This window comes from Penicillium alfredii, assembly GCF_028826965.1.
Source record: "Penicillium alfredii strain IBT 34128 chromosome Unknown utg000009l_segment0_segment0, whole genome shotgun sequence".
Lineage (NCBI taxonomy): Eukaryota > Fungi > Ascomycota > Eurotiomycetes > Eurotiales > Aspergillaceae > Penicillium > Penicillium alfredii.
This window is the reverse complement of record NW_026622706.1, coordinates 1,100,961-1,126,938: the sequence shown is the minus strand read 5'-3', so window position 1 is coordinate 1,126,938 and position 25,978 is coordinate 1,100,961. Positions and strand designations below refer to the sequence as shown.

Below are 25,978 nucleotides of genomic sequence, written 5' to 3'. Positions count from 1 at the left end.
ACAGCATGCCTGCTACTCAACGTCATCGTCCTCGTTCTCATCCTCATCCTCGTCTTCGGCCTCGGAGACTTCTTCGCCGAGCTCTTTGAGCCGTTTCTAGAGATTGTGAGTAATGTTGTCTGAGATCAGAGAGAGGGATATACAAACGCACCTTGTCTTGGTGTCTCTTGGCCTCCAGATCACCAAATACAATGAGGAGGTCCTCCAGCTCTGACTGAGAAGCCTGACGCGCGTCTTCCTTGTCCTTGGCGTCGGACTTGAATTTCTCGAGCTGGGCTTGGACATCCTTAAGGGTTTCGGCCACACTGCGAGCCTGTGACTCAGCGTCTTTCATCTTGCTTTCAGATTCTTTCGCCTTGGCTTCAGCCTCGGTGGTCTTGGTTTCCAGCACAGAGATCTTGGACGATAGCCCATCTGTGGCTGTTTCAAGGTCCTTGGTCGATTTCTGTCGAGCCTGATCAAGATCTGACTGGAGGGTCTCAATGGTTTTCTTTAGACCAGCAGTTTCGGCATTGTCTTGTCCCTTGGCTGCGGTGAGGTCCGACTCCAGAGTACTAATCGTCTTCTTGAACCCAGTAACTTCCGTCTCGTGTTGTCCCTTTGCGGACTCGAGGGCAGCCTCCAATGTGCCAATTTTATCTTTGAGACTAGCAAATTCTGTGTCGTTTTGGCCCTTGGCTGAGGCGAGATTCGACTCCAAAGTCTCGATGGTATTCTTGAAGCCTGCAACTTCTGTCTCATGTTGCCCCTTGGCAGAGGTAAGAGCTGCCTCCAAAGTGCTGAGTTTATCCTTGAATCCGGTCACTTCCGTCTCATTTTCGTCCTTTGCCGAGGCCAGGTCCGACTCCAGAGTGCTAATTGTCTTCTTGAAGCCAGTGACTTCTGTCTCGTGCTGTCCCTTTGCAGAGGCAAAAGCAGCCTCCAGGCTTTGGAGCTTTTGATTGAGGTCTGCAACTTGGCTTCCGTGGTTTTCTCTGGACTGGAAAATGGTGGTTTCCAACTCCTGGATCGTCTGTTTGAGATTGGAAATCTCACCAACTTGCTGTTCTCGAGATTTTGCAAGCTCCGACTCCAATCCACGGATAGTCTTTTGCAAACCGGCAACCTCTTGGTCGTGATGTTGTCTCACTTTGTTGCTCTTTCGCTCATATTCCGCCGAGGTCTCCTTCAATTGATTGTCGATGACACGAAGTTGTTCATCGTGCTGCTTCAATAACTCATTCTTCGACAGCTTATGTTGCTCGTCTAGTTTCGACAATTCCTGCTCATGACTGTGCTGGACAGATTGATTGGTCTGCTGAGCTTTGGACAGCTCGACCGAGCTAGATTCCTTTGTCTTGCGGTGATCTAGCTGCTCTTGGTCAAGCCTCCGCTGGATGCTAACCAGATCAGATTCCAATTTCTGAACAGTTTGGCCCCGGTCCTCAAGTTCGGCACGCAGAGAGTCCACGAGATCACGCGAGATGCCCTTTTCAACCCCGTTGGTGACGATAGAGATCTCAAATCCCGGTTCCCGGTCAATGGCTCGGATCAATCGGCTAAAGTTATCCTTGAGGAACTCAATAAAGGATCGGTCGAAAAACACTTCAGGCAACCCGCCATCAAGCTGTCCACCAAACGTTTGTGGAAGAACTTCAAAGTCACGGACCAAAGGACATTCTCTGAGCTTGGTGATCTTGTCGATGTACTGTTCTCTTCCAAGCTGCTCAATGAGCAGTTTGTGCAGCGTTGCTCGAGGTATTGGAGAATCCTTGGTAGAAAACTCGTAGATAATCCCCAGTAACACTGTGCAAAGGCCAGGCAGTAATTTACTAGGAACCCTCTGATGTTTGATCTCCTGAAGCAGAGTCTGAATGCAGCTTCCCTCGCCGAGAAGATCGTTTACAGCGTCCGGGTCTTCGAAAAGCCACCCGCAGAGCAGCATCAAGTAGCCAACAGTGATTCTTTCATCATCACCGCGTTGCATCCCAGTGATCAGATTACCGATCACAGTCTGAACGCTAGTGACCACCTCTTCGCCACTTTCAGCATCGCCCTCGGTGACTTTCATGGCAGTTGCCTTGGCCTCAGTGTTGTCGAAAAGCAAATGGAACATAAGAACAGAAGCCATCCATACTTGATATGGATCAGCATTCCCTCGAGACTCTGGAGCAGTAAGCAACACAGAGAGAATGTTGGGGATCTGATCTTGCCCGCTGATATGCCCCTCAATTGCTCGCTTGAGCACATGCATGCGAATCCCAGAATGGTGGGCGAAGAAAGCCTTCATGCACTCGCATGCTGCAAGGCGCGCGTCCAATAAATGGTTGGGGGAAGGTTGAAGGCTGAGTTTGAGAAATGCCTCAATAACATTGATTCGCTGGGGCACACTCGCATCGCCGTTAACGGCCTTCGCAGTGCGAGATGGAGAACCCCAGTAAACTTCGATGTCGCCGAACCTCTCCTGCAATGGCGAGTTGCCACGGATCAGATCAGCGCAGGTTGCTAAGGCCTATATTGGTCAGGTTAATACGAAGTAAACAAAAGGAGCCAGATGGTTTCACCTTAGACGTAACGTTGACACTGAACTTCTGCCCAAATGCAATGCTGAGAACTTGCTCTGTCACGCCGTTCTGCCAAAATGCGGTTTGATTTATGGGCGTACTCATACTGCCGCGGGTCAAAAACAGTTGAATAATAGCCAAAAGGCCCCACAGGTTCTTGTCTTGGTGGACAAGAGTCCATTGTGGCTGGAGCTCATCGTCTTCTTGCTCTTGCTGGCTATTGATAAGGAGCTGTGTCACTTTCTTCACACACCCTGTCTCACGGAAAAATGATTGATTGGAGATGTTGAATCGCAACAGATGAGCCATCAAGGAGAGGCAGTCTTCGACGACTTCCGTGCCATGGGTCAAGGAACCCTCCGCTTCGATGAGAGAAAATGCAATATCGAAAGCATTCTCGAACGCCACTAACTTTTGCAGTTCTTCCGATGCGGGTGTTAAGGCAATAAGCAAGACGAGGGCCTCTGCAAAGTGAACACATATGAGCTTCAAGATCCAATAGCGACAAGACAAAATGGATCATAGAACGCACCATTTCGAACCGGCTCTCGCACATCTGTCAGCACATTTACTAGCCTCGAAATACCCAATGGGGCTGTGAATATGCATTCCTGTGTACGTTCCGGCCTTGCGCTGCAGATGTGGGACATCAATTGGAGGGAATACAGGCGGGAATAGAAATCTCGGGACTCGAGCAGGTCAAGTAGGGTCGTGATATTGTCTTGCCGCTTCCACAATATTAGCCAGGCCCATGGTTATCGGATGAGAGTGCATACCTGAGTAAATTCATCTGCCAGCCACAAAGCTATTTCGTCCGATGCTTCAGGCTGGAATGGCAGTCAGCAATCCGACAACGAAATTCCCTAGCATAGAGCCACAAACGCTTGTCTCATCTGGTGCAAAAAGCATCAACAGGGTCTCAAGGACCACTTTTATGGTGTCAACATCCTCCTGGTCATTGCGCAAGCTGCTGATCAAGGATCGGAGACCGCCAGAGGCTACCGACGCCGGGTATATCTTCGCAAAGCTTCGTAGTCCTTGAATTGCTGCTCGTCGATCCTCCAATAATGTTGCACTCTGCAATCTACTGCTCAAAACATCGATGGTGTCCGTGGCCGTTTGCTTGGCCGGAGCTTGCGACTCGAGGATTCGGAACATCGCAACAGATGGGTCGCAATCTCATGGTCACCGCCGACCGAGGGCTTAGGAATTGATAGGCATCGAAGGGACAAGAAAAGGCAAGAAGAAAATGGGTTGAAGCGCCAGCAAGCTGTCCTCCTGCCAAAGGGGGCTAAAGGCGGAGCGTGGCCGGAAGCGCAGCAGAACCTCCGACCGCCTGACATTCCGACTCGTCGCAGAGACTTTTGATTCTCTCAACATCCACCCTGCGCCGCGATATTTTCTGCGGTTGCATTCTTTTTCTTTGTTCAGCCTTACCTCGGTGGATGTTGGCTGTGCACTATTGATTTCCGGGTTTACACTTCCCTCGAGAGTCTCCGATACAGACTGCGCAAGCGCCTACTCCATCGGCAGTACACGCATTTGAGCGCAACGTTTCCCAACTCCCCCGGATTTACTGCACAAACGAGTGTCGCATAGCCATCATGGGTGTCCCCGCGCTGTTCCGATGGCTCTCCAACAAATACCCCAAGATCATCTCCTCGGTGATCGAGGAACTTCCCCAGGAAGTGAATGGAGAAGAAATCCCGGTCGATGGCACAGGCCCGAACCCCAATGGCGAGGAGATGGACAACCTATATCTGGATATGAACGGCATTGTCCACCCTTGTACTCACCCAGAGGGGAAGCCACCGCCAGCAAATGAGCAGGAGATGATGCTGGAGATCTTCAAGTACACCGATCGCGTGGTTAACATGGTCCGTCCGAGGAAGCTTCTTATGATCGCTATCGGTATGTGAATATTTGAATCTGCTGCCCCTTCTAAGAGCTCCTAACTGAGCTAGTGATGATTCTAACTGACATCTAACTTTTCTCCGAACAGATGGTGTCGCGCCGAGAGCAAAGATGAACCAGCAGCGCTCGCGTCGGTTCCGCTCGGCGCAAGAGGCGAGAGAGAACGACGAGAAGAAGGAGGAGCTGCACAAACTGCTCGCAAAGCAGCAAGCCAAGAAAACAGGAGACGCGATTGTACAGGAAGAGGTCATCCAAAAAACCTGGGATAGCAATGTCATCACGCCCGGGACCCCCTTCATGGACATCCTCGCTGCCTCGCTGCGCTACTGGATTGCCTACAAGCTCAACACCGATCCTGCTTGGGAAAAGGTAAGCACTCTTTCAATCTGTTGATAGTGCGTTTGCTAACATTGGCCAGATGAAAATCATCATCTCGGACGCTACGGTCCCAGGAGAAGGAGAACATAAGATCATGGAATTTGTGCGATCGCAACGAGCATCGCCCGAGCATGATCCTAATACCCGCCACGTTATTTACGGCCTGGTAAGCTGGGAATGGAGTTAGAGGTATATGAAAATGATTTCGGAAATTAGCTAACAAGTCTTATAGGACGCCGATTTGATCATGTTGGGTCTGGCTACTCATGAACCTCACTTCCGGGTGCTGCGTGAGGATGTCTTTTTCCAAGAATCGAAGCCTCGGGCATGTAAACTCTGTGGGCAGACTGGTCATAAAGCCGAGGAGTGCTTAGGTCGTCCTAAGGAGAAGAGCGGAGAATTCGATGAGAAGCAGCATGCAAGCCCTCTCAAGCCATTTATCTGGCTCCACGTCTCTGTTCTGAGAGAATACCTTGCTGCCGAGCTCCATGTCCCTCAGCAGCCATTCCCATTCGACCTCGAACGAGCGCTGGATGACTGGGTCTTTATGTGTTTCTTCGTCGGAAACGACTTCCTCCCCCATTTGCCGTCTCTAGATATTCGTGAAAACGGTATCGACACCCTGATCGCGATCTGGCGTGACAACATCCCAATCATGGGAGGATACCTCACCAAGGATGGGCACGTCGACTTCAAAAAAGCTCAGCTTATCTTGCAGGGCCTGGCGAAACAAGAGGACGCTATTTTCCGTCGTCGGAGGCAGGCAGATGAAAGAAAGCAGGCAAACGAAAGGAGACGAAAACAGCAAGAAGAGGCCCGGAATGAAGAGCGTTCCAGAAAGAAAAGACGAAGCTCCCCGACCTACGACTCTCCTTCAAACAACCGACGTGGTGGTGGAGATGCAGCTCCTCCGGGTGGTCTGGAATTGATCACTCCTGGACGCGGTCACTTGGCCAAGGAGACCAGGGAATTGACCCACAGCATGGTCACCAATCGTGGAGCTGTGTATCGTGCCAACATGGAGAATAAGAGTGCCGCTGCTGTGTTGAAGAGCAAGCTCATGAAAGGCTCGCAAAACGATGGAGCCGACGAAAGTTCAGCTACCGGCGAGGGCGAGGAACCGACCGATGGCACAGAGCAGAATTCGCCTTCGGTTCTCGGAAAGAGAAAAGCCGGTGAAGCCGAGGAGCAGGAAACAGAAACGGGCACTCCAGGACGAGACTCGCCTCCTGTTCCTGAGAAAAAAAAGATGATGAACCTCCTGAAGACACAGTTCGCCTCTGGGAGCCAGGGTATGGCGATCGGTACTATGAGCAAAAGTTTGGCGTGGACCCTGAAGACCACGAGTTTCGCCACAAGGTTGCGCGGGCTTATGCAGAAGGTCTTGCTTGGGTTCTGCTGTATTACTTCCAGGGTTGTCCTTCATGGACCTGGTACTATCCATACCATTACGCTCCATTTGCGGCAGACTTTGTGGATATTGGCGACATGGAGCTCAACTTCGACAAGGGCAAGCCGTTCAAGCCATACGAACAGTTGATGGGAGTCTTGCCCGCGTCTTCTAATCACGCACTGCCCGAAGTCTTCCATGATTTGATGAGCAATCCTGAGAGTGAAATCATCGATTTCTACCCCGAGGATTTCCCTGTGGATCTGAACGGCAAGAAGTTCGCCTGGCAAGGCGTGGTTCTGCTTCCGTTCATTGACGAGAAGCGCCTCCTGACCGCCATGGAGAAGAAGTACCCTCTTCTTACTGAAGACGAACGAAGTCGCAACACTCACGGCCGAGAAGTACTCCTGATCTCGGATGGTCATCCGGTGTACCAAGACCTGGCAGCCAACTTTTATTCGAAGAAGCCAGGTCCTCCGCAGTACAAATTGAACATGCGCTCAAGTGAGGGTTTGGCCGGAATCGTTGAGCGCAACGACACCTATATACCCCACAGCTCGTTGACGTCCCCGTTGGAAGCATACGGCATGCCTAGTGTCGATGCCGATCGCTCTCTCACGTGAGTCTTTTTATCTGATATCCCCAATGAAAGGTACCATGCATGCTAACTAGCCACAAGGGTCAACTACACTATTCCCAAGTCCTCGCACATCCACAAGTCAATGCTTCTCCGTGGCGTTAAGTTCGCGACCCCGATGCTCAACTCGGCCGACATCCGGGCTACTAAGGGCCGAGCCCAACATTCGGGCCGGTCATTTGGCGGTGCACCGTTACATGGTGGTGGCCGAGGAGGGCGCGTGGACTATGGGAAAGACCGTCCCAACCCTTTCGCTGCGCATCTTGACCCGAACTTTGCGTCTGGACCTGGGGCTGGTCCGCCGATGGGAGCCCCAGGATGGATCCCGCCAGTGCCAGGCGCCGGTGGCTATTCCAGAGGACCGCCTCCGCCTCCGCGAGGTGGAATGTCCCACCCGTACCAACCCCACCAAGGCTATCAGCGCCATGGTGATTACTCTTACAACCAATCGGGTCAATATAATGGATACCGTGGTGGCTATGGCTCCCAGGAGTATGGGGGCCGCGGAGGAGGAGGCTACCGTGGTGGTCGACACCGTGGCGGGAATCGGGATCACTACTCTTCCCATCACCAAGGAGGATATGGGCGCTACTAAAGATTTAAATGATCCTACCGTTCTCTGTGTCTACTTTGAATGTTACTTCTACCACTGTTGCTATTAGTACCTACTGAGATCTTCGGGAACTGGGTATGGGGTCTGGGAAAGGAAAATGGAGTCGTATTTTGCCAGAACGTTGAAAAAATATATATATTTGCAATGCTGTTAAGTGATTTTTTTATGTTTTGCCTGCCAGTCGATCATTCAACCTGTCAGATTATGCATTCAACCAACATGAATGGATGCATCAAATGGCTCATAGTTCGGCATCGAACCTGCCTGACTCACCGGGCGGTCAGGCCAAATTGCCGGCGACATCGGAGGGGCAGTCAGAGTCACCGGTTCAACCTTGTAGACAATTCCCCGGTGCTGACTCGTTGTGCAGCTTTTGTGCTCTCTCTTTTTGTCCAGGTTGGTTCAATTCCCGTTCAGCTGAAGTTCCTCCGAAATTGGACGATCTATCTGCACCTTGCATCACTAGTTTCGCTGTGGGGGAAACGAACAAAATTATTGCCTCCCCCCCCCCAAAAAAACCCCAGGAAACTGACTACCAGCAGAATGCTTTAAAAGCAGAGAGCCTGGATCTTGCAAATAAGTTGGCTTCTTCATCCTTGTCCTCCATCATGACCGAACCCACCAAGATCAGCATCCTGGGTCGGGAAAGCATCGTCGCTGATTTTGGCCTGTGGCGCAACTATGTTGCCCAGGACCTGATCAGCGGCTTGCCCTCGACCACCTACGTCCTTGTTACCGACACCAATCTCGGGTCCATTTACACGCCCACTTTCCAAAAGATCTTCGAGACTGCCGCCGCCGCCCTCTCTCCAGCCCCGCGTCTCTTGGTCTACCATGCCCCACCGGGAGAAAGCTCAAAATCACGCCAGACGAAAGCCGATATCGAAGATTGGATGTTGAGCCAGAGCCCGCCATGCGGTCGGGATACAGTGGTGATCGCATTGGGTGGCGGAGTGATTGGGGACTTGACTGGATTCATTGCCGCGACCTACATGCGTGGGGTTCGCTATGTTCAGGTCCCCACCACACTTCTCGCCATGGTCGACTCCTCGATTGGTGGGAAGACTGCCATTGACACCCCGCTGGGGAAGAACCTCATCGGCTCCATCTGGCAGCCGTCGAGAATCTATATCGACCTGGAATTCTTGGAGACGCTCCCGGTACGGGAGTTCATCAACGGTATGGCCGAGGTCATCAAGACTGCCGCCATCTCCAGCGAGAAGGAGTTCACAGCGCTGGAAGGCAATGCAGACGCCATTCTAGGCGCCGTGCGCAGTGAGGCAAAACCCGGACAGGGTCGCTTCGACGGGATCCGGGACATCTTGAAGGCCCGGATCCTGGCCTCCGCACGCCACAAGGCGTACGTCGTCTCCGCTGACGAGCGCGAGGGTGGTCTCCGCAACCTGCTCAACTGGGGTCACTCAATTGGTCATGCCATTGAGGCGATTCTCACCCCGCAAATCCTCCACGGAGAGTGTGTTGCCATCGGTATGGTGAAGGAGGCAGAACTTGCCAGGCACCTGGGTATCCTGAAGGGCGTTGCAGTGGCTCGCGTAGTCAAGTGTATTTCCGCTTACGGCTTGCCCACGTCAATGAAGGATTCTCGGGTGCGCAAGCTGACTGCCGACAAGCATTGCTCCGTGGATCAGCTGTTGTTCAACATGGCACTAGACAAGAAGAACGACGGGCCGAAGAAGAAGGTCGTTCTTTTGTCCGCCATTGGGCGTACCTACGAACCCAAAGCCAGTGTCGTCTCCAATTATGACATTGGAGTTGTCCTTGCTCCAAGCATTGAGGCTCATCCGGGTGTGAAGCAGGCGCTCGATGTGACCTGCGCACCCCCGGGATCCAAGAGTATTTCGAATCGCGCCCTGGTGCTTGCTGCTCTTGGCTCAGGTACCTGCCGTATCAAGAATCTATTGCACTCTGATGACACCGAGGTCATGTTGAATGCCCTGGAACGTCTGGGGGCTGCGACTTTCTCCTGGGAGGATGAAGGCGAGGTTCTCGTGGTGAACGGTCAAGGAGGAAAAATAACCGCCACCCCCTCATCGCTGTACCTTGGCAACGCTGGAACTGCCTCCAGATTCCTGACTACAGTAGCAACCCTGGCCAACCCGAGCAGTGTGGACTCGAGCATCCTGACTGGTAACAACCGTATGAAGCAGCGCCCCATTGGCGATCTTGTTGATGCTCTGACTGTCAATGGTGCCAATGTTGAGTACCTGGAGCGCAAGGGCAGCCTTCCCCTCAGAATTGCTGCTTCCGGTGGCTTTGCTGGAGGAAAAATCAACCTGGCCGCCAAGGTGTCCTCTCAGTATGTTTCTTCATTACTGATGTGCGCTCCGTACGCCAAGGAGCCAGTGACTCTGAAGCTGGTCGGTGGAAAGCCGATCTCCCAGCCTTACATCGACATGACAACGGCCATGATGAGATCCTTTGGCATCGATGTGCAAAAATCCACAACTGAAGAGCACACTTACCATATTCCCCAGGGTCACTACGTGAACCCCGCGGAATATATCGTTGAGAGTGATGCAAGCTCCGCTACTTATCCTCTGGCGATTGCTGCCGTCACGGGCACTACCTGCACGGTCCCTAACATCGGTTTCGAGTCACTTCAAGGCGATGCTCGTTTCGCGGTTGATGTCCTCAAGCCGATGGGCTGCTCTGTCAAGCAATCGGAAACTTCCACCACTGTCACCGGGCCCGCTAATGGCGTTCTGAAACCGCTTCCCAACGTGGACATGGAACCGATGACGGATGCCTTCCTCACGGCGGCTGTCCTTGCGGCCGTTGCCCAAGGTGACGCCTCGAACCACACTACCCGCATCTATGGTATTGCCAATCAGCGTGTGAAGGAATGTAACCGGATCAAGGCCATGAAGGACGAGCTGGCCAAGTACGGTGTGGTCTGCCGGGAGCACGATGACGGTCTTGAAATCGATGGGATCGAGCGCTCCACTCTTCGACAGCCTTCTGGGGGCATTTTCTGCTATGATGACCACCGCGTTGCCTTTAGTTTCAGTGTGCTATCTCTTGTGGCCCCTCGCTCCACCCTCATTCTGGAGAAAGAATGCGTTGGTAAGACATGGCCCGGCTGGTGGGACACCTTGAAGCAGCTGTTTGGCGTCAAGCTCGAGGGCAAGGAGTTGACGGAGGACGAATTGGCCGTTTCGAGCCGCGAGGAGAGGGCCGGCTCTTCGGTATTTATTATCGGCATGCGTGGTGCTGGAAAGTCTACTGCCGGCAACTGGGTTGCAAAAACCCTTGACCGTCCCTTCATTGACCTTGACACGGAGTTTGAGAAATCCGAGGGCATCACGATCCCGGATATGATTAAGCAGCATGGCTGGCAGGGCTTCCGCGATGCTGAGCTGGCCCTGCTCCAGCGCATGATGAAAGATCGGCCTACCGGCTACGTCTTTGCCTGTGGCGGTGGTGTCGTCGAGATTCCCGAGGCACGGAAGCTGCTGATCGACTACCACAAAAATAAGGGCAACGTTTTGCTCATAATGCGCGACATCAAGCTGGTGATGGACTTCCTGCAAATTGACCAGACCCGCCCGGCCTACGTGGAAGATATGATGGGTGTGTGGCTGCGACGCAAGCCTTGGTTCCAGGAATGCAGTAATATCCAGTATTACAGCCAGCACTCGAGTGGCACGGAGCTTGCGCTTGCCTCGGAAGACTTCTCGCGCTTTTTGCGGGTAGTGACCGGTCAAGTGGACAACCTCGGCCTGATCAAAAAGAAGAAGCACACGTTCTTTGTCTCGCTGACGCTTCCCGATCTGCGTCCGTCTAGTGAGATCTTGAATGAGGCCTGTGTCGGATCTGACGCTGTGGAACTGCGAGTCGACCTGTTGAAGGACCCCGCATCGAACAGCGACATCCCTTCTGTGGACTATGTTGCCGAGCAGATGTCTTTCCTCCGTCGGCGTGTGTCGCTCCCTCTGATCTTTACCATCCGCACCAAGAGCCAAGGCGGTCGCTTCCCTGACGATGCCCACGAAGCGGCTATGCAACTGTACCGGCTGGCATTCCGAGCCGGATGCGAATTCGTCGATCTTGAAATCGCGTTCCCAGACGAGATGCTTCGTACCGTTGCTGGTATGAAGGGTCACTCAAAAATTATCGCGTCGCACCACGACCCGCAAGGCAAGCTGTCGTGGGCCAATATGTCCTGGATGCAATCTTACAACCGTGCTCTCGAGTACGGTGATGTGATCAAGCTTGTAGGTGTTGCCAACAGCCTAGACGACAACACTGCTCTACGAAAGTTCAAGAACTGGGCAGAGCAGGCGCACGACGTGCCGTTGATTGCGATCAACATGGGGGACAAGGGCCAGCTCAGCCGAATCCTGAACGGCTTCATGACCCCCGTTTCTCATCCCAGCCTCCCCTTCAAGGCGGCGCCAGGCCAATTGTCTGCAACTGATATCCGGAAGGGTCTTTCGCTAATGGGCGAGATCAAGGCCAAGAAGTTCACAATCTTCGGCTCTCCGGTCTCGGGCTCACGGTCACCTGCCCTCCATAACACCCTCTTTGCGACGATGGGCCTGCCCCACGAGTACGGTCTCCTAGAGACCACGAATGCCGAAGATGCCAAGAAGTTGATCCGTGCCCCTGACTTCGGTGGTGCGTCGGTGACGATCCCGCTGAAGCTGGACATCATGCCGCTGTTGGACGAGGTTGCCCAGGAGGCCGAGATTATCGGTGCCGTCAACACCATCGTCCCCGTGGAGCACGGAGACAAGCCCGCACGTCTGGTTGGCTACAATACCGACTGGCAGGGCATGGTGCAATGTCTGCGCAACGCGGGCATCTACGGCTCCGCAGGCATCGAGAGCGCCGTGGTTGTCGGTGGCGGCGGCACCGCGCGGGCAGCCATCTTTGCACTGCACCACATGGGCTTCTCCCCGATCTATGTGGTGGGTCGCTCCGCCAGCAAGCTCGAGGGCATGGTGTCGACCTTCCCGACCAACTACAACATCCGCGTCGTCGACAACCACACCCAACTGGATACCGTGCCCCGGGTCGCCATCGGCACCATCCCCGCCGACCGTCCCATCGATCCCGCCATGCGAGAAACGCTCTGCCACATGTTTGAGCGCGCCCAAGAGATCGATGGCACGCAGATCGGCAAATCCGTCGACTCGAAGTCGCCCCGTGTGCTCCTCGAGATGGCCTACAAGCCCGCCGTGACGGCGCTCATGCAGCTGGCTGCCGATGCTGGCTGGAATACCATTCCAGGACTAGAGGTGCTTGTCGGACAAGGCGTGAACCAGGTATGTGATCATTTTTATTACTTCCCGAAGTATATGCAAGATGACTAACTGGAGCAGTTTGTTCACTGGACTGGCATTACCCCGCTGTACCACGAGGCAAGAGTATGCATTCCTTTTGTCGCCTTTAGTTTCGCCTAATACTAACTGCATCGTTTCTGTCTAGGATGCTGTCATGGGCACTTCCGAGTCCACATGATTGATCTTCCACTTGATTTTTGCTTTTTGGTTTCCTTCGAGCTTCAACACAAATACCACATTTCCTTCCCCGGGTGGCAAAGATTTATTTACTACAATATAGAAAGAAAAAAACATGAGTGGGAATGGTCAGGGGTTTTGATATGCTTGATGTGTTTGGTGTGTTTGGACAAATATACTCCCAATAAATAAATAGTATTGGATTTTTGTTGTTATTGGGGTTTAGTTGTTACTACCCTTCCTTTCCTTTTCGTCCAAATTCCATTGGGCTGGGCCTGATGCTTTCAGTCCATGTTGGGCAGCTATCTCTATGGACAGACCTCGGAGTGCGGAATAGGCAACTAAGAAAAAGACATAGACATCCCTTGCATTGCCCCCGGACACTGACTTGGTCTCTCGTCAGTACTGCGCCTCCATTGATTCATATCCCTTCTAAGAGTTGATTTCTAAATATACCCGTCGAATTCGCGTGCCTTGCCGTATTCTGAGATGGTCTCAGATAGTGTATACCACCCACGTGACCAGTGTCGCATTCCTCCACTCCAAGGGCCTGAGCCCAAGCAAGCAGGAGCAAGGCTCAGCAAGGATGAGAAGGCATGTGAACATGTGAAAAAGAATAGAACAGAATAGAATAGAAGAAATTTAAATTTTAAAATTTTTTGGTTCAGATCCTGCCATGCAATGTCGAACCGAAAAGGAAGATCGGGTAATATTCGCAGTGCCGAGTACCGGGCCCGAAAATAGAAGGTTTCTGGAATTCTTCCGCAAAGCCAAAATACTACAAATAAAAAATAAAAATAAAAATAAAAAACGGCGAGCCCGAGGAATCTGCAAGCCACTTCTGGAAACTGCAAGGAAATCCCCAGAGCTACAGGGGCCAGTTGCCGGTTTCGCGTGTTACCGTACACACACTGTGGCTGTGCGCTAGTCATCAGCCAATCATTTGCATTGATTGTCAAAATAAAAAGTTTTCTTCCTGCAGAGAGAGCCCTGCCGTGTTCTAAATTTTGCTCTGCCAACGGCACTTGTCCACGACCGACCGATTAAAGTGCTGACAGCTTGATGTGTTGGTCGGGATCCGATGCCGAGTGAAAGGTGAAAAATTTTTCACTTTGATTCCTGCATTCCTGTGTACGTCCTGAGCCGAGGGATGCCCGATTTAGAAGGTCCTTATTTCTTGAAGTCGCTGTGTGCTGGATCATGGAATCCTTCCGATCGCATGATTATGATTATCATTTTTTATGTTTACTGCCTGGAGATAATCTTGGTGGGCCGATCCCGAGCTCTGATCTCGCCACTTCCCCGGACGGGTCCACGACCATACTCCGACAATCTTGATAATCACCATCACCATTAGTATCCGTATCACGATCATATCATAATTGTAATCATAATCATAGTCATAATCATGACCATAACTATTGCGAAAACTATTCTTATCCTCTGGTCTGCTGACCTTGCTACATTCGGCTCAGACTGGCCGGTTCACGCAGCACCCCGGACCCGAGCTCGGCGCCCCGGCCAGACCGGGATAGTGCGATCCGACCGTCGCCAGCCGACGCAACCTCATTGCATCCTGGAATGTGTACTAGTTGCTAGCTGCTGGTTGCTAGTCTATGCATGAGAGGATTGCACGATGGGTTGATTTTTTTTTGTATAGTCACATGGCCCCCGTGTTATTCTGTGTTCGGGTCTCAGCCCCCCCAAATTCGACCCCATCGAATATCCCGATCGGTGGACTGCCACGCCAGACCCATGTTCCAACGTGCATTGGTGACACCTTTGGTATCTACCTACTAAGGTAGGTAGGTGTATGGTCTCCTACAGTGACAGCGCTAATCGTACCCCCGATGTAACCCGCAGTAAATAGTACATCGGGTGTTCTTTAGCCCCGAAAAAACGCCGCTAGGGAATTAGCTGCGAGTCGAACGAGCTGATGCCGATTCCATACAGGGATCAGAGACTGTCAGAATTTTTGGGACCTTTTTACTCTATAGATACATGCTGGATTGTATTATTATTGTTAATATTATTAATATTGTTATTCTTCGAGAAAATAAAATCAAATAAAAATGTTGGTGAATTTGATTTCTTTCATGTATTCCCCAACAAATGCAAGTCAAAGTAAACCCAAAAAAAGAAACCATGTGACCATCCATGCCCAGGTGTAGCCCTATGGTCCAAGTAAGGCAGGTGACTCAAGATCAAGTCAGCTGGTCCCCGATCCACGGGCCGTTTCTCTCTCTACCGAGCTAAAGTAAACGCTTCGCCAGTGCATTTACCCAAAGCTACTTGGACACTAACTAGATAGGGTCAGCTGACCCGAATCGAGAGACATGGTTTGCGACCATGTCCACCGATTGGTTGGGAGACAGGAGAAATCTCGGGGATGACGAGGCACTGCCCAAAAAAAAAACAGCACATGCGAGAATACTCTACCAGTTTCCGGAGAATGGAATTAGCATTTCGAAGAATGCCCAGGTAAGTCTATGAAAATCACAAATCAAATCGATTAGTCAGGCGATCATACCTAAAAAGGTTTTTCAACCGGAGACAGGGAGATCCCCCGGTGTGGCTTAGCCCGATATGCATGAAGTGCCGAGGTGCCTTAGGTATCCCTTGAGAGAAACTAGAGAGATTCCGTGCTAATTTTGGCTCCGATCGGGCCTTCTAGATTGCCCAACAAAAAATTTTGAAAAATCTGCATTCTTAGCGGATACCTCGTTTCCAAGATGGTCACCGTACAGAATGAATAATATAATTCAAATCATTATGAATCATCGTACATCGGAGTCAATAAATATCCCATCGTTAATGGCAGATCTTGAGGATTGGAGTGGAGATTTGTGGCTGACCCGAAAGCCACAGTGGAAATCCACAGAATCCCAATACCAAAAAAAAAAAGAAAAAGAAAAAGAAAAATCACCCCGGACCAGCAGATCAGTGGATCCCTTTCTTCCCGAGGCAGACATCCATACGTGGTATTGTCATCTCAATACATCCCTTGCCTATCTAGGTTTAGTGGCAGTCCTCGCGGTACCGTGTATTTCGGAGACCCCGGCGCCGTGGCCCTCGGAAGTGAGGTCATGGCCCAGTATAATAAGGGCCTTGACTCCTCAGGACTTCCATTCATCATCTCGAGTCATCACTCTTTGACTTTCTTCTTCCCATTCGTCCTGGTCTTTCCAGACTCTTCCAAACTTCGACCCAAACTTCTCTCACCCAAACTCTGCAATTGCCCAGGAAATCATTTTGCTTTTGTCCACCCTCTCGGATTTCCCTATACTTAAGATCTCGCCTTCCCCCCCCAAGTGGCGAACTTTTCCTCTATCTGACGTCCCCATACGTGTGATACCATAATGCTTATGTACCCACGTAAGGGTCTCATCACCGATCCATTCAACCCAGAAGACGTCGTCATACAAGACGACCAGTTCCCACCCGACTTCTACGAGTCCTCTCTGCAGTGCCAACCCACCCGCCTGCAGTCCCCGTTCCAGAGCCTGCCGGACGTCCAGGTTGTGTCTCCGCCGTCTTCCGCGCCCTCATCGCCCTCTTTCTCTTCTCCGACCTTCTCCATTTCCTATCCCCCGACTGATAGCCAGTCTTTCGGGGCTCCTTCCATGACCCCGGCACCCTCCAACAACCCGTCATCTGACTCGCCCTCTCAGCAATATCTTCCCCAATATCCGCAATATTATACGTCCATGTTGGCACAACAACCGATCGCTGGCAATCAGGCTTGGGACGGCAACCTGCAGCTGCTGAGCCCCGCGCGCATCCCCTACGCCGGTGTGCAGAAGAAAGCCTCGCCGAACTCGTCCGCACATGCGACCTCGCCCACCAATCTCCACCGGCGGTCTGCCAGCTCCTCCAAGCCGCTGCCCACCCCGGTGCAGACGCCCATCCAGAACTCGTTTTTGGCAGCCCCGTTCCAGCACTACGATCCGTCAATCCAGGATGGGAGCAATGTCGAGGCCGAGTCAGCCATGAGAAGGGCGATTATGGACCAGCAGAAGCACTCGCCGCAGCAGCAGCAGTCTAGTGATTATTCACTGGCTCCTTCAGTGTCGTCGATGAGCCACAACTCGCCGGTGACGCCGCAGACCAGTCTGGATGAGCTCGACGACGCATCGAAGACGATGACAAATGGTGAGACCCGATTTCCTGAATTTGACCGGTGGATGGACGAGTACTTACGTCTCGACGCGCTCCCAGAATACGCCAACAACGGAACCATGTCCATGGGAATTCCCAAGCTGAACCGTACTATTTCTGATATTTACCAAGACGAACTCTACAACCCCACCGTCATGGCGGCACCTCAGATGTCCAAGCCGCTTCACCAAAATCTTCTCACCCCGCGCAATGTTATCGCGGATCGCCTGCAGGCGGCTAACCAGGGTCATATGTCTGCGCGCTCACGGTCACCTTTGAAACGCGAGCGCTCACCTTTCCGGACCAGCTCGCCGTTCGCGGCCGATCTCAGCCAGGCTGCCCTGCAGCAGCCCCAGATGACCACCAGCATTCCCATGGCACAGAACGGTATGAACATGGGTCAGCCGGTCACTCAGGGTGATCTCAAGACCATGTCTCCCAAGGATGCAGTGTTGGATTTCCACGACAATGATGAAACCACCATGCCGCCGCTGTTCCCGACCACCCAGGCCGACTTCAATTTGGGCGATGCGCTCAGCGCTCCAGCTATGCGTCCGTCTCAGACCCTGACTACGATGGATGCGTTCCCCAGCCAATACGCTACGCCGACTCCGACAACCGCGCAGTCGCAGTTCCCCTTCGCGCAGCAGCAGAGTCGCCATTCGCAGAACAACCTGTTGCAGCAGACGCCGGAGTTCCCAGCCTCGCTGCCGAGGCTAGAGTCTACAGGCAGTGATGTGCACCCGACTACAGAGCTGACCTCCCCGCAAACTCAGGCCAAAATGCCGATCACAGATGGTATTCCCCGGCCCAACAACACCACGTCGGATGCGGGAACCTACACCTGCACCTACCACGGCTGCACGCATCGCTTCGAGTCGCCCGCCAAGCTCCAGCGGCACAAGCGCGATGCGCATCGACAGACGACACCCGGTGGGCATCTGGTCAGCCGGAACACCTCGCTGCGCAACTCTCAGGCGGGGCCCCACAAGTGCGAGCGCATCAACCCATCTACCGGCAAGGCTTGCAACTCGGTGTTCTCGCGGCCCTACGATTTGACCCGCCACGAAGACACCATCCACAACGCCCGCAAGCAAAAGGTGCGGTGTCACCTGTGCACCGAAGAAAAGACCTTCAGCCGGAACGACGCCCTGACTCGACATATGCGCGTGGTGCACCCTGAAGTCGATTGGCCGGGCAAACAGCATCGACGACGGGATTGAGTCAGCATGACGACACGCCATTGACGTCATACACTAGGCCAGATCGGGATTTCTGCGCTAGCCCCAATCGGGATGATCTCGTGTCATTGGCGGCCTTGTGGCCTCCTGACGTCACCGATCGGCGCGGTGACGCAGAAGCTCTTCCTTCGTCAGAGCTTCCCTTCCCTCCCTGACGTGTGCATTTTCCCTTGTGTTCTTTCCCTGTGGCCCCCGCGGGGGGGGGGGGGGGGAGGAATTCTCGTTTGCAAAGCCCGAAAAAAAAGTATCTGTGCGTTACGGGGCTGGTTTTGGGACTGTTTTTCTCGCTTGTCCTTTTCATAGCTGTTACGAACCCCCCCTGGTTTTTGTATTTCTTGCTATTGTTATTTTGCTTGTACGATTTTACGATTGCATGCATTGGCGGGTGTGTGGCTTTTTTTGGTGTTGTATAGGGCATTCCTCCTTTTATTCTTTTTCCGTTTTCTTTTTCCCCCTCGAGATTTCCTTTTCGGATGCTCTGGCTGGGGTGTACATTATGGAAAATTGTACTATATCGGGTTCTGTTGATGATGATTATATATGATATAGACTACGTGAATAACAATGTCATAATCGAAGATTGCCAGTACTTGAGTACTTGATGTAGAGTAAAGCATAGCATTTCTTGCTCTTGTTGGCTCTACAAGACTCGATATACTATCCACTCGATATACTATCCATGTATACATCCATGTAGATATACCTTGATATCCTTGCACATACCCCCCACCGAGTTTTTAATAGCAGATAAAGAGAAAAAAAAAAGGGGTCTGCTGATCCCCACTGGCGGGGGGGGGAAACCCGGCCCCTGCAGGGATTAGCTGCAGCAAATAGCCTGAGCCTGAGCTCCCCCATCTCCCGCGCGCCGTCGCCGATTGACTGGCTGTGACATCCGGGAGGGAGGATTGGGATGCTTCAGGTTTGCTGGGCCGGGGGAGGTGTCTGATGTGTCGCTCCTTGCCATCCATGCATGGATATCTTTGATTTGTTGTGTGTTCAGAAGATAATCCGAGTCAATGCTTTACTTGGTTACTTGCTTTTAACTCCCTGCTTCGTATACTACTGCCTATGCGTATATACATCCGGAACTAACGTCTTTATTATAGGCAGAGAAATATACTCCGTGGTGGGAACGTATAGAAATGCCACAGTATGGCCATATTAGCTATTCCCTAAGCGGTAATAGAACTCCTGCAACTTCGCTTCTTCCTATACGGAGGTCCACACTGGCGCTGATCTCTGTGGATATTGTCTTCGTTTCAGAGGACAATTTCTTCGGGGTGAGGTGGGGCCCATCTATCCACAGTGTATATCTACTGTACTACCTAGATAAGAAGGATTTTGATTGTGTATGGATCCCCGATCCTGGTGACCACATATAAGAGGCATGGGTTATTTAAATATGAGATCAATAATAGTTCAGATAAACAACAAGTTCCTTATACGCATACCTACAAAGGAAACCCAGATACGTCACCGGTGAAAGCAATTGGATTTCAGGTGCTATTGATCAACATTGCATTGCAGTGGAGTCCAGTGGTGGAACCCACACCTCACTCGGATAGGGAAGATGGAGACTGAAGATGATTTAAAAGGGGGTGGGGGCTTTATCGTGAATAACCTTGAGAGGTGTGGGGGCATTATTGCATGGTGGCTTGCTTCCTGTGGGACCACTAGTGGAGCCTATATACGTCAGTACAGTAATACTTACAAGTCTGATTATTATTATTAACGTTAGTGTTGTTATTTGCTTTTTTTTGGTGTTTTTTTGGGTCTTCAAAATAAGGTGATCCACATTGAAGTGATTTTGTGTTGGGGATGTGGCGGTGCTGGTGCTGATCATGCCCTAAAATTCTTCTTTGGGTCTTCTATACTTTAGGTACCCCCTGGTCTCATCCTTCGTATAAGATGAGGATAGCAAGCGCGTGGATATTCTGCGTAGGTATCTTGTCGAAGATTCACTAGGTCCCCACAGCGTGGTATGGTATTTTTGTTATGTCGAATAAAGATAAGATTTGTATTTCCGTGGCAGGGCAACTTCTCCCTCTATAGTCCTGAGTCAACAGAGCAGTTTGACGGTTAGACTCGGTGTTGTCGACCTAAATATGCCGCTGCGCGTGGCTATTCATTGAATCGGTGATTCTAGAATAGTCGCTTCCTTCACATAGCTTCCTGGGGTTGGTCGGCCGCTGTCGCCGGTTGATGCTTTCCTATGGTTCTTGGTAGCTAATACCGCTTGTGAGTCAACATTCGGGGCATGTTTCAGGCCTTTTGAGGTGCGGTATATACTTGTTGATCCACGATGTAGGGGGGGGGGGGGGGGTTCTTGGTCTATTGAATATGGTCCTCGCTGGTGACCAAGCCACCGGGGTATTGGTGTGTTTCTTTTGTTTTCGGTGGTGCATTTGGTGTCTTATTCTCCGTGTATCGACACGGATAAGATGCATTAATGGCCTTCCACCTGGTCAGCGGGGCGCCTTGGATGATGGCTTGTATTGGTCTTGGGGGTTTTCGGGTTTGTCGTACGACCACTGGGTGTGCTGCGAATATTTGCCTCTTTAGAAAATCCGGGAGACTTGTGTTCATGTGGATTGTGGTGCCACTGTAAGGCTACGTCGAGCAGTCATAGACTGCACCGACATATAAGCTCCATGGGTTAGCGCGGGTGGTGAAGTTCGGGTAGTCCGGTCGGCCGTCTTGCTGAGGGCTGGGATCAAGATTGATGTCTTACGGTCAGAATCTTGTGTCACTTTGATCAGGTCCTGCTCTGGGTTTGTAAGATGTAGGTGGCTAGGGCGCTCGCTCGTGTGGATTATCGGTTAGGTCAATGGTCGAGACTCTTCCGGTCATCAGCCCACAACGACTTGGATCGTCTGTTCCTCGGTGTGTCGAGGCGACAGTATGCCATACCTGCACCGGTGGGTATGGAGTCGAGGCGGGTTGGTTGGGGTGTTGGGGAGATGGGGCCTGTGGGTGACGGGCGTCTTTGCTTGTGTCCTGGTGTGCAGGACCAGTGTCCATCCTCTCGGTTGTTGGTCTCGAGTAAGCCCCGGCCATGTGGTCGACTGTTTGATCTTGAGACGTATCACTGTGGTGGTCGCAGTCATTGTAGATGGTGGTCAGTAACCCGTGGAGGCTAGCCAGTACTTCCTCTGCGTGATGTCTCGTGGGCAGGTCTTCCTGTATGTCCTGTGTCCGAGTATGTGAGTTCGATTGAGCCATCAGTGTGCACTCGGCTAGTGTGACCCTGTAAATTTTCGCGCGGCATGGCGATGGCCAACCGTGCAGAATTGGGCTAGGGTGCTGTGCCAGCTTGAGACCCCGTGGATGAGTTTGCTGGGTATGCTGCCTCGAAGCGACAGCCGTTTAGTGATGCGTTGAGTACCGATATCGGTTCACGGCCTGCAGCTGGAGCGCAGGTGAGGGGAGTTCTCTCGGGATGCTGGGGCTCGGCAGTGCATCGTCTTGCTGTCTTGTGGTTCTTTGGTTTGGTCTTGGTGATTTCCGGTGTCTTCACTGTCGAGTCGTGGTATCGTTTCCAAGTCGGTTCCCCCTCAATCGACTCCTGGCTTTCTGGGCGTGGGTCCTTCGCTTCGAGTTATGTTTTTTATTTCCTCTTTGGTCGCATCAACACCGCGGTTGGTATCGATGCAATCGACGCAGGTTGCCACTGTCGGTGGCCTGGTGGAGTTGGTGTGTTCGCTCCGTCTGTGTGTGGTAGGTCGGTGGGGGAATACGCGGGTGCTGATCTAGTGCGGTCGGGCTATGTGGTTTCTTTGGTTTCAATTTAAACACTTTTTGCCGCAGTCTAAAGTCGGAGCCTCGAGTGGGTTTTGCGTTGGGTTTACTTCGCAGTGTCAGGTGTCTTGGGGTTGAACCCCCTAATGCGGCAGTTGAACCTTGTCTTGGCAACCAACCGTCGAGTTTTCGGTTTCGCGACCATTAATCGCAACTTTATTTAATATTTCGATTTTTCGCGAAAATACATTTGTTTGGCATGTTATAGTTAACTTTGTTTGATTTTTTTATGTGTCTCATTTGTTGTTGGTGGGTAAATAATGAACTTGTTCGTTCTTGAGGTTGTTGAATATATATCACCAGAATATACTCCATCTACACATGCATAACCAAAACCACGTTCTCCTCCACTATTTATCAAGATCACCCGAAATACAACAAATCCACCACAAAAAGACAATAGCCGGAAACGAGGTCACATGAAATTCACCACCTGGCCATATCGAATCAACCAAAGCCCAGCAAGCGGTATAAAATAGACTACACTATATGAAGGGTCAAGTACATCGAATACAGGCGACTCTAGACTCCACAGTAACTCACAATTTACAACCCTATAAGATATGTAAACACCAGACAAGACTTGGTATACCTTATTTTTCAGCATCAACATCGAAGACGCGTCTTTCGACGATTACCTAGACAACGTGGGAATAGACGCGTACAACCCTCTGCAAAAAAGACCACCAAAAATCGCCAAAGTGCCACGCTACAATTAGCTGCATGGCTAGCTGCATTTACCCTGGACCTGCCACCATCAGCCACCTCGGATTTCAGGCAACAAAAACAAACGCGTCGACGCGACTCAACACCAAACAGTCAATAAAACACCACGAAAGCACTACCAAGAGACATGCCGCGAAGACGCGGCAACAACAAAACAGATTACAGAAAAGAGCAAAGTTTTGAGTAATTTGTTGTATTCGTATCGGATCGCACATGACTGAGTGCCTGATCCCACCATAACCATGGTGCCAGCCGTATGAAGAAAGGCCGCTATGATACATAAACTCAAGAAGCGAACACTAGCAGACCCATAGTGGACGCATAACAGTGGTAATGGAGCAGAAAAAGAAAACCCAGAGACCCATGATTGTTGTAAAATAAATCAAGAACACCCCAACGTCCCAGTCGTACCGTGAACCAGCCCGGAAAACACAAGAACAATTCGTTTAACCACCGAAACCGTAGAGGGTACCTGGGAGAAGATGAATGTTAGCCACCAGGACATGAGACCCAAGAGAGACACGATCGACTTACGGCCCTGGCGCTTGAGAGCGTAGACAACGTCGAGCGACGTGACGGTCTTGCGCTTGGCGTGCTCGGTGTAGGTGACGGCGTCACGGATGACACCCTCGAGGAAGGTCTTGAGAACACCACGGGTCTCCTCGTAGATCATGGCGGAGATACGCTTGACACCACCACGGCGGGCGAGACGGCGGATAGCGGGCTTGGTGATACCCTGGATGTTGTCACGCAAAATCTTGCGGTGACGCTTGGCACCGCCCTTGCCGAGACCCTTGCCACCCTTTCCACCTATTGAGACGCGTTAGAACGCGTTTCAAGAAGACATTTGAGTCATTGGAAAGGAAGTACTTACGGCCAGACATGATGAATGTGGATTAGAGAAAAAAAAAGGGGTTTTTGAAATAAGGTAGATGGAAGTGGAGTTGAAGAAGTTGGTCGACACAAGAGATGAGAAGAGGGAAGAAGGTTCTGGGGCAGGGGATATTTGTACTGGCGGCTGAACGGGCGCGGGGAGCTTGGAATCACACGCCTGGCTGTTGATCGGCCAATCAGCGGCCAGGATCCATCAGTCGGCAGATCAGTCCGGCCGGCAGTGCCAAGCCTTGGTGATGCCGCAGGGTCGACTCTGATCCTTGGTCGGTACACCCCCAAACATGCAAATCAAGCCCTTGGGAAAAATCCCTAAGCATTCCAAACGGGGTGCCAAATGCTCTGATTGTCCCGATCCACCCTCCAGCCTCCCTTGACGCTGGGATCAGGAATTCGGGGGTGGCATTCTATACCCGTGATCCTGCAATCTGATTGGCCGCTGACAAAGGACTCCTCGCTTAGAGTCAGGTGACTTCTGATAGAACCAATCAGCACTCGCAGCGGGATCAGCAGTCTTTGCAGGCCCTTTTTTGTGATCCGACAGCCGGCTCCCCTGATTCGCCTACTGGCAATCGCCCAGATCACCACCGCCCCTCCCGCCTACAAATACCCTCCCCCACCCGCTTCTCTTTCTTTCCTCTCTCATCCACCCAACGCCAACCACTCCGCCTTCCATCCTTTTTTCATCTCGATAACTCAAAGTCCATCAAAGTTTCATCAGAAAAGATGGCTCGTACCAAGCAGACGGCCCGTAAGTCTCACTTTTGCCATCTTTGGGTGGTTCCAACCACCCCTCTCGTGGGTGGTGTCACTCCCAGCCAATCCACCACGTTGGCGGGGGGCTGGGACGCGCCACGCGTTTGCTTCCATAACAAAAGCTAACCTTCTCAAATAGGTAAGTCCACTGGTGGCAAGGCTCCCCGTAAGGCCCTCGCCTCCAAGGCCGCCCGCAAGGCCGCCCCCTCTACCGGCGGTGTCAAGAAGCCCCACCGTTACAAGCCTGGTAAGTCTTCACATCACATGGCATCACATTAACACAGGTTCTAACCCTATCTCAAGGTACCGTCGCTCTGCGTGAGATCCGTCGCTACCAGAAGTCGACTGAGCTCCTGATCCGCAAGCTGCCCTTCCAGCGTCTGGTTCGCGAGATTGCTCAGGACTTCAAGTCCGACCTGCGCTTCCAGTCCTCGGCCATCGGTGCTCTCCAGGAGTCCGTTGAGGCCTACCTGGTCTCCCTGTTCGAGGACACCAACCTGTGCGCCATCCACGCCAAGCGTGTCACCATCCAGTCCAAGGACATCCAGTTGGCCCGTCGTCTCCGTGGCGAGCGCTCTTAGATTCATCTAGGGGTTGATTTTTCTTCTGGTTGACACTTCTGGGAAGGCGATCACGGGGTTCTTGTTTTTCTCTTTTATCATGACACAGGGCGATACATGATGGGTTTGCTTTTTTCTTCAATATCAATGGGTTTCGGAACCGGATTGTTCCTGAATTTGCTTTTTTACTCTGCGTGATCAAGCTGCCATCGCCGGCCGGGATGGTTCAGCCATGGACATGTACATTAAGGAGATCCCTCTTACCATGGTGCCTTAGCGCGCACCATATCATGACAGAGACGCTTAAGTGCGATCTCCTTATGATTCAGCTCGTTATTTCCAGTATTGTATGACCGTGTAGGCTTCGTTGATCTGGTAATGTACCGATAGGTTCAAACCAAGTGGCCGGTACAAGGTGCGACTGCGGGCGTAGTCTTGTTCGGATCCCTGCGGGTTGTTGTGACTGGAGGTCAGTCCACACTCTCACCCCAATTCAGCACCCCTCTCTACAATACAAAAAGACAGCCGTGCGGTCGCTCAGCCATCGCAGTGGTTTTTCCCGACGTGATGGGCTCAACCATCGAGCGTCACCCGGTCGGAGCCCCCCAGAACTCTTGAGCCCAGAGGAATCTTCCGTATCAATTCCCCAACTTCACCAAAGGATCAGCAGGGAGAGCCCCTTCGTGATCGACCTACAAACTCTGGCATCGAGAGATCGACTCAGCAAATGCCTGGACTGCCGCTGTGCGACCGTCGAGAATGCCCTGTCCAGGCAACCATGGACCCGCGACTGGTATCTGCGTGCTCTCTACTGGGGTCTGAGTTGCCGGGGACATGAGCTACAATGTTTTCCACGCCAAACAGACTGGACTTATCGACTTTCGAAGGGA

At 52.0% G+C, this 25,978-nt stretch overlaps 7 protein-coding genes across 7 annotated transcripts; 4 read left to right on the top strand and 3 right to left on the bottom strand.

Moving 5' to 3' along the window:
- Nucleotides 1–12: 12 nt before the first annotated feature.
- NUU61_006338 (uncharacterized protein) lies at nucleotides 13–3,701 on the bottom strand (the record flags this gene model as incomplete). Its single annotated transcript, XM_056656866.1, has 6 exons — nucleotides 13–96; nucleotides 152–2,491; nucleotides 2,544–3,007; nucleotides 3,076–3,271; nucleotides 3,320–3,370; nucleotides 3,426–3,701. The coding sequence occupies 6 exons, from the start codon at nucleotides 3,699–3,701 to the stop codon at nucleotides 13–15; spliced, it is 3,411 nt and encodes a 1,136-aa protein (XP_056509666.1).
- A 446-nt stretch (nucleotides 3,702–4,147) lies between these two features.
- Nucleotides 4,148–7,457, top strand: rat1 (5'-3' exoribonculease Dhp1; the record flags this gene model as incomplete). The annotated part of the gene is made up of 6 exons (XM_056656865.1): nucleotides 4,148–4,454; nucleotides 4,546–4,826; nucleotides 4,876–5,001; nucleotides 5,068–6,127; nucleotides 6,175–6,844; nucleotides 6,905–7,457. 6 exons carry the CDS (start codon nucleotides 4,148–4,150, stop codon nucleotides 7,455–7,457), a joined length of 2,997 nt encoding a protein of 998 aa, XP_056509665.1.
- Nucleotides 7,458–8,083: 626 nt separating this feature from the next.
- On the top strand, nucleotides 8,084–12,959 carry NUU61_006336 (pentafunctional protein ARO1; the record flags this gene model as incomplete). The annotated part of the gene is made up of 3 exons (XM_056656864.1): nucleotides 8,084–12,763; nucleotides 12,821–12,865; nucleotides 12,927–12,959. 3 exons carry the CDS (start codon nucleotides 8,084–8,086, stop codon nucleotides 12,957–12,959), a joined length of 4,758 nt encoding a protein of 1,585 aa, XP_056509664.1.
- Nucleotides 12,960–16,317: 3,358 nt separating this feature from the next.
- Nucleotides 16,318–18,339, top strand: NUU61_006335 (stress-regulated transcription factor RPN4; the record flags this gene model as incomplete). Its single annotated transcript, XM_056656863.1, has 1 exon — nucleotides 16,318–18,339. One exon carries the CDS (start codon nucleotides 16,318–16,320, stop codon nucleotides 18,337–18,339), a length of 2,022 nt encoding a protein of 673 aa, XP_056509663.1.
- Nucleotides 18,340–21,147: 2,808 nt separating this feature from the next.
- Nucleotides 21,148–21,579, bottom strand: NUU61_006334 (uncharacterized protein; the record flags this gene model as incomplete). Its single annotated transcript, XM_056656862.1, has 1 exon — nucleotides 21,148–21,579. The coding sequence occupies one exon, from the start codon at nucleotides 21,577–21,579 to the stop codon at nucleotides 21,148–21,150; it is 432 nt and encodes a 143-aa protein (XP_056509662.1).
- Nucleotides 21,580–23,327: 1,748 nt separating this feature from the next.
- NUU61_006333 (histone H4) lies at nucleotides 23,328–23,765 on the bottom strand (the record flags this gene model as incomplete). The annotated part of the gene is made up of 3 exons (XM_056656861.1): nucleotides 23,328–23,353; nucleotides 23,416–23,691; nucleotides 23,756–23,765. The coding sequence occupies 3 exons, from the start codon at nucleotides 23,763–23,765 to the stop codon at nucleotides 23,328–23,330; spliced, it is 312 nt and encodes a 103-aa protein (XP_056509661.1).
- A 727-nt stretch (nucleotides 23,766–24,492) lies between these two features.
- hhtA (histone H3) lies at nucleotides 24,493–25,109 on the top strand (the record flags this gene model as incomplete). Its single annotated transcript, XM_056656860.1, has 3 exons — nucleotides 24,493–24,523; nucleotides 24,668–24,775; nucleotides 24,832–25,109. The coding sequence occupies exons 1-3, from the start codon at nucleotides 24,499–24,501 to the stop codon at nucleotides 25,107–25,109; spliced, it is 411 nt and encodes a 136-aa protein (XP_056509660.1). The 5' UTR covers nucleotides 24,493–24,498.
- Nucleotides 25,110–25,978: the final 869 nt, after the last annotated feature.